General features: G+C 45.8%; 1 protein-coding gene across 1 annotated transcript; it reads left to right on the top strand.

Moving 5' to 3' along the window:
* Nucleotides 1-3,777: 3,777 nt before the first annotated feature.
* Nucleotides 3,778-5,158, top strand: LOC309685277 (apovitellenin-1; the record flags this gene model as incomplete). The annotated part of the gene is made up of 3 exons (XM_082498295.1): nucleotides 3,778-3,838; nucleotides 4,233-4,392; nucleotides 5,059-5,158. 3 exons carry the CDS (start codon nucleotides 3,778-3,780, stop codon nucleotides 5,156-5,158), a joined length of 321 nt encoding a protein of 106 aa, XP_082354421.1.
* Nucleotides 5,159-10,586: the final 5,428 nt, after the last annotated feature.

Here is a 10,586-nt window from a genome sequence, read left to right as displayed (position 1 = left end):
TGTTTGGCAGTAGAAAGTGCTGAAATTCCCAGTTGCTATCTCTGGGGTTGTATTCATGATAGCACTAGCTAAAGTTAGGCTAACTTTGGGGAGGGGGGGGAGGAGAAGTTACCTTGTGTGATATCAACCACAATGCAAAGCTCTTCAGCAGTATGTATTACTACATAGGGTAGCTAAGTCCCCTCTGTGTTACTACCTCCAGCAGCACATCAGTTTAAAACACCCACTTAATACGGTTGAAGATGACACTCGAGGTTTTATTAAATTAACCCCCACAAGTAATGACTGCTCGTTGCTATTTCTGCTAAGTTTAATGCCTATAATGTGCCTTGTGCTGGTCTTCTGAATATTATTCCAGTTGTAAAAGCAGATGGTCAATGTGTAGATTCTCTTCAATGACTGTCAAATGTATGATTAAAATATAAGAGAACTTCCAACCAATTGCTCTTGTGTGTTCTTCCTAGGTGATAAATTGCTTTTTAGTGTTTGCACCAGAAATGGAACTGAAAATTCTCAGTTCTTACTTCTGGAATTAACCTTGTTATACGTTAGTAAGAATTATCTGTTGTTATTTTTTGGACAAAAATGCAAAATGGTTTGCTTGTATGGGGGACTTCTTGTTCATCTTATTTTGGGAGACTTTCTTTGTTTTTCTAAGAAAGAAGATAATTTGAATCAATATTCACCAAGACAGTGGAAAAATGTCTGGGAAACCATTGGCAGCCTTCTTTAATGATGTGACCCACTGCAGCAATTGCTGACTTTGTTGCCATGTCTGTAAAACCAGAACACTTACTGTTTGGTTCTAAATTACTTTGGACTCCATGAGAAGAAAAAGTCTTCTAGAAATTCTGTTTGGTTGATAAATGAAGATACACGTTAAGCTTTTCATACTTTTAATAAATAAGTGGTTGACGTAAGAATGGAGGTCTGTTGTGTCTCACACAGTAGGCTTAATTTATACCTCATGACCTCCCCATTCCGCTTAGCTAATGCCCTTTGCAGCTTAGTGTTGCAGCTTTTCTGTCTCTTCCCCCTACTGCTCAGTGGTTGCATGACAAATACAGATATTTGCCCTGACTGAAGACCCAATGGGCACTTGAGCTACGGGAAAACAGGCCCTACAGCAGCAATGCAGCCGCTTTTTGAGTGGGATCAGGTCCCCAGGGAGCCTGGGGAGAAGTTATCATAGAATGGTTTGGATTGGAAAGGACCTTTAAAGATCATCTCGTCCACCCTGCCCCTGCCTTGGGCAGGGACATCTTTCACTATATCAGGTGCTCAAAGCCCTATCCAACCTGACCTTGAATACTTCCAGTGATACGATGGATACAACTTCGGGCAACCTGTCCCGGTGTCTCACCACACTCATCGTAAAGAATTTCTTCCTTATATTCAATTTAAATCTACCCTCTTTCAGTTTAAAATAATTTCCCCTTGTCCTGTCACTACAAGCCTTGGTAAAAACTCTTTTTCCATCTTCATAAGCCTCCTTTAAGTACTAAAAGACCGCAATAAGGTGTCCCCAAAGTCTTCTCCACTCCAGCTTGAACAACCCCAACTCTCTCCGCCTTTCTCCATAGGAGAGGTGTTCCAGCCCTCTGATCATTTTCATGGCCCTCCTCTGGACCCGCTCTAACAGGTCCATGTCTTTCCTGCCCTACCAGCCCCAGAGCTGGATGTTTCCCCTCTGTAAGTTTTGCAGCTGGCTCAGATATATGCCCATCTTGTCACCTGTGCAAAGAGGCTTGGACATGGGGAAAGAAGAAATGTGAAAGAGGTGCACGCTAACCCCTGCACACCGTTTGGTTAATGCATTTGTTGGAAAAGGAGGGCAAAATACAAGTGGGTATGTTAGCCACAAATAAATTCCAACTGTCAGAGCAGCAAGGTTACAGCACAGGCCTTCCTCCAGGAACAGTGGGAACAAAATTCAACCCAGATCTAGCTACTGTTAATGTGGAATTTGGTCAACTTATGAAAGGGGTCTCTATGACATGGTTGCCTGTAGGGGACTCAGTGACCCAGGAGCTGCCTTCCACGTCTCTTAAGCTCAGGTCAGACTGACCCTCCATTACCAAATCTCACTAACAGGTCCAGAGTCCTCAACAGCTTCTTGCCTATCCCACTGAGCTTGATCTGCTTGCAAAAGAGCAAATGGAGAAACAAAGCAGGACCTTTGACCCCTTGCTATTGCTATATTAGCTCTGCATAAATGCTGGTGTCTCAGATGAGCATCTACCTCAGCTTCGGCCTGAGAAAGAGAGAGAAAGCAGGACAGGTAAGAAGCTGAACTCTCTTCTGGGTGGTATGGAATTTGTGACTGGTGTATCTAGGACATATAGAGAAGTGAGCAGAGGTGGTCTTCTATTTTGCCCCATTTCTTATGGCAAGCCAAAAAGTGTGAGCCCTTCTCACACCCAATAGCCAGGAATATTGCTGAAAGGGAGGAGGGTGGGAGTGCTTGAGGTGACCTGGATTGAAGCTGAGTGATGGATGCTCCATAAGACACTCAAGAGGGTCAAGCCCATAGTAGGGATTGCAGACTTGCAGTGCTGGAAGATACATAACCTTTTCCCAGCTGCCTTCACCACAGGGACCACAGGCTCTAAAGCGGGTAAGATCCTCTTTATGCTTGTGGGAAGCAAATGTATACCTTTTGTCTACAGAGGAAGAAACTGGCTCTAGGATTAAAAATCAAGGAAGGGTGGTAACAGAGCAACTGCTGCTGGTCAGCAAATGTCTAGTGAAGATGAAGTAGTAGCTTTTGGAGGTAATCTGTGCACAGAAGGAAATAAAAATGGATGGATATTTCCTTACTGTGGGATAAGAAGGAGCATTGACTTGTAGCTACCTGGCACAGGATTTAGCAAAGCAGACACATGTAATAGCTTTGCAGCCTTTTTTGCCATTGCAATTCCTAACATTGATGTTTTCTTCATGTTGCTCTGAGTGATGCAGCCCTCTAGTTCAGGGCATAAATCAATTTTAACTTCTAAACACCTTTGTAAGTGCAGCGTGTTTGCAAAGCTGGTTTGATGTAATGTCATCTTTTCAATGTACCAAGTACCAAATTTTCAAGAATTCCTCCAATTCTGACTTTTTTAATAGACAAAATAAATGAGGTTGGATGAGGCTAAAGTTTGCACTTACTCACTCTTGAGAACTTGTTCCACCTAGGCTACTATCTGCTTCATTAATCCCAGTGTGAAAAAGACAAGAGAACCTACTTGGGTCATTGGGTTTTTCCTCAATTAGACCAAGACAAAATACTCAGATCACCAGCTCACTAAGATAATCATTGTATGTGATGCACTCACAATGTTCTTTAGAGCAATTTACCAAAAAAAAATGAAACAAAAAAAAATCCCATGTTATGAATTTTTCAGTTGTACTTACGCATGGAGGAAGCCTGTTCTGACCTCTGACAGTTTTAGTGGTTTGCTTATGTGCTGAAACAAGGAATTTTAGCTCCTGTATAAAAGAAGTAGCTTTAACTGTCACGTATTTCTTGGAGCTCTGAAAGCTATCATTCATTGTGGATATTTGTAAATATACAAATAAAGGGACACTTTCATTTTTATCCTATCTTTTCCTCACTTCTTCAGAGGAAATGCACTGTGATCTTTCCTGTTCTCTTTTACATTTATTGGTTAGGTTTGTTGCAAAAATCTGGTGTTTAAACGACACATTGTATTTCTCTGAAAACAAACAAAACATTGTATACTGATTCCAGCAGGTCTCTTGCTGTAGAGAGAGGAACTGGTACTGCAAACCATGGTGCAATCCAGGGCATTGGTGATAGCTCTGATTCTGCTCCTTAGCACCACTCTCCCTGGTAAGTCTGAAATGCTTTTCTGTCTGCCTGAGACAAGGCTCAGCTCTACAGGTTCTCACTTGCCTTAGAGAAGTCCAACACATCCATAAAGTAGGACTGAAGCCCAGTAACACAGTTCAAGACCATGAATATATAATGCTCAGCAGTGTGAAACAAGTCGGTAGGGGCCTGGCATGAAAATTGTCCATACCTGATGCAAATACTCTGCCATGTAGAGCCCATGACCTAGCTGCCCAAAAATGAGTGATGAGGTGCTGCTGGATGCTACTAGAGTGAATTCTGGGGAAGGCTTTGAATCTCAGAACCTCAAGTCACTTCCCACTGTGCCTGGGGGATGATATCAGCAATACAAGTGACTGGAGAAGCCTCATGTTTTTTGCCTCCTCTTTCTCAGAAGTGCACTCAAAGTCCATCTTTGAGAGAGACCGTCGTGACTGGTTGGTAATCCCCGATGCAATTGCAGCTTACATCTATGAAACTGTGAACAAGATGTCCCCTAAAGTTGGCCAGTTCTTGGTGGATGCTGCCCAGACTCCAGTAGTTGTTGTGACCAGGTATGGAAAGATCTTCTGCATTAGCACTGCAATAGCCATGGGTGGAAAGGGAAAGGGGGGAGTAGGAGAAAGAACAGATTAATCAAGTACCTGTACCAGGATACCCAATGGGAAATGAATCAGCAACCAAAGCCTGATGTGACTACAATGGCAGTGGGGTGCTGGAAAGGTGGGATGGGACGATATCATTTCACATGAAAGTACAAACTCTTCCCAGGAGTGCACATCGAACATGGCAATGCTCATGGGGTTAGTGGGCACTGCTCTTTATAAATGGGTAGTGAGGGTGGGGGCCACTGGCTGGTGGGAGATCAGCCCCCCCTGGAAAGGTGCAGTGGTGCTGTCTGTGAGGGGCTAAGTACTGAAGGTGCCAGAAAACACTGCTGTCACTCAGTGCAAATCACAAAATTGCCTCTAGCTGTAAATACAAACTCCTCAAAGAAGTGGAAAGGGTTTCCTCCCAAAAGGAAAAGCATGATGACCCAAGAGATACAGTTTCATGTAACTCATGGCAAACACGTACTGCTGATTCATGTCTTCTGAGGAAAGCCCCTCTAGGACTGCTGAGGAGCTCTATGCTCTCAGTGACAGGCAGTGTGATAACTACAGCAGAGATTACCCTCATGTATTTGTGTATCTTACCACATACACTGTCATCTCCTGCAGGAACTTCCTCATCAGAGAAACAACTAAACTCAGTATACTGGCTGAACAGCTGATGGAGAAAATAAAGAACCTGTGGTACACAAGAGTTCTAGGCTACTAGCCAGATGAATACAAGTCAGCGTTTCCTGTTGGGAGTTGTTAGCACCCTGCAGTGTCCTCTCTCCCCCTGCCCCTACTACTGACCAAGATCAGTCAATAAGACAGAATCGATGCTCCTCTTCATGCCTCTAGAGGGAACCCAGCTTCAAAGACCAAAAGATGGAAGGCATCTGCTGAAGTCTCCCCCCCAAAAAAAACAAATGCTACTGGGCATGGGGAAGGCAATGAGATTGTAGAGCTCTTCTGTAGCCAAATCCTGAAAATTAATTCCTCCTGAATGGCTTGGTCATTGACCCTCGAATAAAAAAATGTTCGTTGTTACACTTCCTCAGGTTTCCTGTTTGTATTAACTGCTACAAAACCACATCCACCTCAGCATCCCATGCTGTTGAAAATGTAGCTGTGATTCACAAGAAATTCTTGCAGACAATGCTAACAAACCCTGACCGTTCAGGCACATTTAACTAAGCTCAGGTTCTTCTTGTCTAAGGAGTGTGGGGGGTGGGGCAAGGGCAAATAGACAGATGGATGACATGACTAGCTGATCATCTTTTGGGGTAGCCACAACATGGCAACTGTAACCTCACATTGGGAAAGACCATGAAATGTTGAGTCCTACTGATTGTGCTCCTTGGTTAGGTAAGAAGCAAGCAGGTGCACCTGTATCAAGTGTCTGAAAATTTCAGATCATTTGGGAAAACAAGTGCCAGTAAACTGAACTGTCCATCAATCTGAGCATGACTTTGAAAGTACGTTTCATCAGCCCACCACTGAGGCGACTGAATAGCCTTTCCAAAGGAGAAACAAGGGGAAAATTTCTCGCTGTCTTCACAATGGAGGGTGATCAGTTTATGAGAGGGGTACGTATCCCCAGGACTGTCTATGAAGACCTGGCAGGTCCTTGTCAGCCCTGTGTAACAGCCTCATCTCAGATGCCCACACTGCATATAGAAATCCATCTACCTTATCATTAAGCAAGCAGAAACAAGTAGGCAATTTGTCTGAAATCACAATGGGAGACTGCAGCAGAGGCTAAAACAGAACCCTGATATCCTGAGGTCTAGGAATCACGTGCACATGGGCAGAGCCACTGCTTAGATGGGAGACCATCACTACAACTGGCAGAAGGAGATTCCTCTAATAACTGCAAAGCAAAGTTACTGTCTTTTAAGGTGCATTTCCATTTACTTTCCCCTCATTGGTGCCTTAAACCTAAAACTTTGTTCTACTTCAGCATTACCCTTAGCTGTGTGTCAGGGCTTGAGAGCACTGGTAATGGCCCTCACCTGGGACCCTCATACGTGCACCCTGCCTATGGACCCAGGAGCCACATCTAAGCTCAGGCTCTGGGCACTCCGACCTGTGGCTGCTCCCTGCTGTCTTGGCTTACTGGTGGGTTTTCTTGCATGGATGCTGGACCTACATTGTAGGTAGCCTCATTCTATCCTTGATTGTGCTTCCTGGATGGACCTTGGACCCATGCTGTAGCCTTGCCTCCAGCTCTGCCTCCTGCTGTCCTGAGTGGGCTCCCTGGTACAGTTGAAGGCCTCTGTCACAGTTACTACCTCACCTCTGATTGGGTACAGTGGGACTGTGCTGGGAGTGTCACTACCTGTGCTGTGGTCTTTGCTGGCTCCTGGCTTGTCCTCCCTCTTGGAGCAGCCCATCTCTTGCTGCTCCCTGACACTATTTCTAGATTATCAGGTAATCAACAATTGAGTAGGGGAAGCAGGAGAAGCGGAGAAGCCCAAGGAGTAATGGTGAGATGTCAGTGTTTGGCCCTTCCCATGGAAGCATGCAAGACAGCAAAGGGAGAGATGAGTGACAGGGAGAAGGCAGAAGTAATAGAGATTGAAGGAAGAAAAAGAATCAGCAGCAATTGCTCTAAAAGCTGAATGTATTTCCTCAAGGCTACCCCTTCCCTCCCTCTGGGTTTAACTATGGAAATTAAGTCAAATAGCTGACAAAAGGCTAATTAACAGATGAAGGCTATATTTCATGCCGTATCTCTGTGCCAACCTCCACTAGCATTGGTGGGAGAGCTGCCCCCAGGTACACAGTTCCAGATCTTTATTTTAGCCTGTTCTCCACATTTTACAACAGTATTTGACCATCTCAGGAAAGCAGGCTTTGCCGCTGCTGAGCTTCAATACTCCTATTGCTTAGGCAACGTTGGGGGTGGAGGAAGAATGCCCTAAGCTAATAGTACGGCTCTTTCTCCAACCTAAAACGCTGGATACTGAAAATGTGTGTGTCCACTTTCTTTCTCAATGATCAGAAAGACTTACTGCCAGCAGTACCTGATTCTCCAAAGCTTCCTATTGCCCCAGTCTGAATTTCATCTCCCAAGATATTTGCTACTGAGAAGAATTTGCTTCAGTGCAAACCTGAACATGTTGTAGCTGTTATCCTGTTGGAGCAATTTGGTAGGTTATTGATAACACAGGAGAAACAAGTCCCTGATGTTCTGGGGTTGGGTATTCTGTTGTTTTGGTTTGGTTTTGTAATTATCAGTCAGCTCAGCTATCAATATAAACTTCCACTTAACCATTTGCCTGGAATAAAAAAATCTCATTTTGCATTTTCTGTGTCTCAGCAGCTGCTTGGTACCATGCACAACTGGAATAAAATCAGTGTCCCCGTGCAGAGCAGCAAGTTCTTCCATCTCTGGTTGCTTCACCACTTCTGCAGAGGTCTTTTGCAGATTTCTTTATTGCTGCCTGTTTTGCTGAGACTGCCTGTGCTTCCCTGGTCACGCATGGATGCACGCATGCATATGTATTATGTAAATGAACCGGTATTTAGAAGAAGTTTTAGAAAAGCACAGTTTGGGCTGATAAGAGCGTTTACCACATGAAAAAGACAGAAACTTCATCTCTTTTTGCTACATAGATGATTTCCTATCTGCTTGTTTTGCATGTGTCTGCTCAGTCTTTCTTTTTTTTCCCTAAATATAACCCTGGTAAGGAAAAACCCTGCAGCTTAAATCCCCTCTCGCCCCAGGGAAGAATTCAGCATTCTGAGCTTTCTCAGGATAGAGCTTGTTCTTTTGACACTTCAAAAGTATTTATTTCTGAAAGAGTGAAAGTTATGAGTCATCTGAAAGAAATTAAATGTGCCCTTAAGAATTTGGTGTCTTGGAAATCATTGGTTCAGCCTTTTCAATCTATTTGTACGCACTGCCAAAAGGGGCAGAAAAAGGTTTGGAAAGTGTAGGGGGTCATGTCACGTTTCGAGCCTGTGGTGTGACTTCATCAATGAAAACCAGCAGCATTTCTGTATTCCAACACTGCACAGCTGAAGCACAGCAGTACCTGGTATGAATTCCATGCTAAAACTTAACAAAGTTTTGATATTTTATTAAGCGCACTTAATTATCACCTTTTAGTTCTTCTGCAATGTAACCTCCAGAAAATCCAAGCCAGCCACATGCTGATTAGCTGCTTGATATCCGACTGATTTTAGTATACAGGCAAAACTGAATCAGCCCATAGAACTCTGCATTTGAATCTCCTGATCATGTAGCTATCTATGCATTTGTATGCTTTAAAAGAAATAAACAGAAAACCTTCCAGATGGTTAATCTGCTGTACAATCTACAATGTAGGGCAACCTACGAAGAGCAAAGTAGACAACCTCCCACTGCCACTTCTGAACTTGGCGTTACTGGCATCACCCTGTGGTGAGTTCCTTAAAGGCAGAAACCAGCAGCTGAGACAACATTCAGGCTGGGATCAGGTAGGGAAAAAAAAAAGCATTTTATCCCAAAAGGGATCCCGGGGTAAACTGATGTGACAGGTAATGACAGGGCCATGTTTCTCTCTCAAAGTCAAAATATTTCACATCTATTCCCACTTTTCAGTAGGAATTAGCTTATTCTGCAATTTATTTGTAAAATAGGGATGGAAACCACTTCCCAAGTGATGTCTGTGAAAGAAAGTTCACTGAGTGCTTCAAGATTCTTGGAAAGGCTTCATAACTCAAGTGTCCATTTCAGTGAGATTCATGTCACAGAAACTTTCTTTGTGAGTAATCATCATTCACTTAGCAGCTTTGGGAAAGCTTGTGGTATAACTGGTTCAACTGAGTCCATTGAAATGAAATCTTAAGAAATGTCAGTTTTCTGTTGTTTCCGAGATGGCTGAATAACACCTCACTTTACACCATTTTCAGTGGCTTACAGTGTTGATGGCACAGAACCATTTGGCTTTTACACTTCCTAGTTCCCCATACCTCTTACTTTAACACTTGGAAAAATCATGAATTAATGCTAATGAACAAATGCTTAGGGCCCTGCACCGCTGTCAGAAGCAGCAGCTGTCCTTGTTGATGGTGACAAACAGCCCAAGTCCTCCAGCAACAGAAACCCGAACGCGAGGTGTTCTCTCCTTCCAAGGACCGATGATGAAGGCTGAAAGAAGTCATGGAAAATAATCGAAATTTATGGATGGTGGCCACATATTGAAGACCCATGTGGCATTCTCATTCTCCACATACACACACTTTCCATCTAAAGGTATTACATATTTTGTCCTCTGGCGATGGTAGCGCACGGCTGCGCGGGCAAGGACAGAGGGGTGCAGCCGCCGCCATGAGAGAGCGGGCAAAGATGGTGGACGGCTGCTGAGGTGCGGAGCTGACACAGCCTTTCTTCAGATGGTTCAGCGCTTTCCATAGCCTTTCGGCAAAAAAAAAAAAAAAAAAAAGCTTTATGAAAACTGGCACCCAGAGAAAACAGGTGGCTCCAGGTGTCCCGGTCCGGCGCCGTGGGAGGCGGCTGGCGGTCTCCAGCGGCTCTGAAGGACGGGGGCTACCGCCCACCGCCCGGCGGGTTTCCCGGCGGGGGCAGAAGCCCCTCAGGCGGGCGCGTTGGGAGGCTGCGAGGCGAGGGGAACTAAACGGGGGCCGGGCCGGAGGGGCAGCGCCGTCCCGTCTCATCCCGTCTCGGGTCGGCTGACAGAAAGCCTTGCGTGCCAGGCGGCCGGCGGCGGCCGGCAGAGATCAGTCAGTGTCTGTCTCCCTTTCGCTCACAGTCACCGCCGCGGCGAGCGCTGACTCAGAGCGGCACCTTCGCCGCCACCCGCTTCGCACGCGATGCCGCCGGCCTCCCCCCCACCCCCAACACCCCCGCCTGGTTCCCGGCCCCGCTCCCGGCCGCGCCGCCGCCGCCGCACTCCCACCTCCTTGGGAGCCGGGGCGGCGGCACGGCCGGGAGCGGCCCGGGCGCGCAGGTAGGGTCGGGCAGCGGGAGCGCCGGGTCGCGGGGAGAGGTGTGCTGCTGCCAGGGCGCCTCCTCCCCCGTGCACACACACACACTCTCACGTATTTACCTCAGTTTCTCAGTTTTTTTATTTGGGGGGGGGGGTGGTGGTGGTGTTACTTTTTGGGAAGCTGCGGTACCCCAAGCCCCCCGCTTCCTCCGGCCCCCA

The sequence above is a fragment of the Vanellus vanellus genome (assembly GCF_965231255.1).
Source record: "Vanellus vanellus genome assembly, chromosome: 1".
In the NCBI taxonomy this organism is placed as follows: Eukaryota; Metazoa; Chordata; class Aves; order Charadriiformes; family Charadriidae; genus Vanellus; species Vanellus vanellus.
Note: the sequence above shows the minus strand (reverse complement) of the source record. Positions and strands in the feature narration are given on the sequence as shown.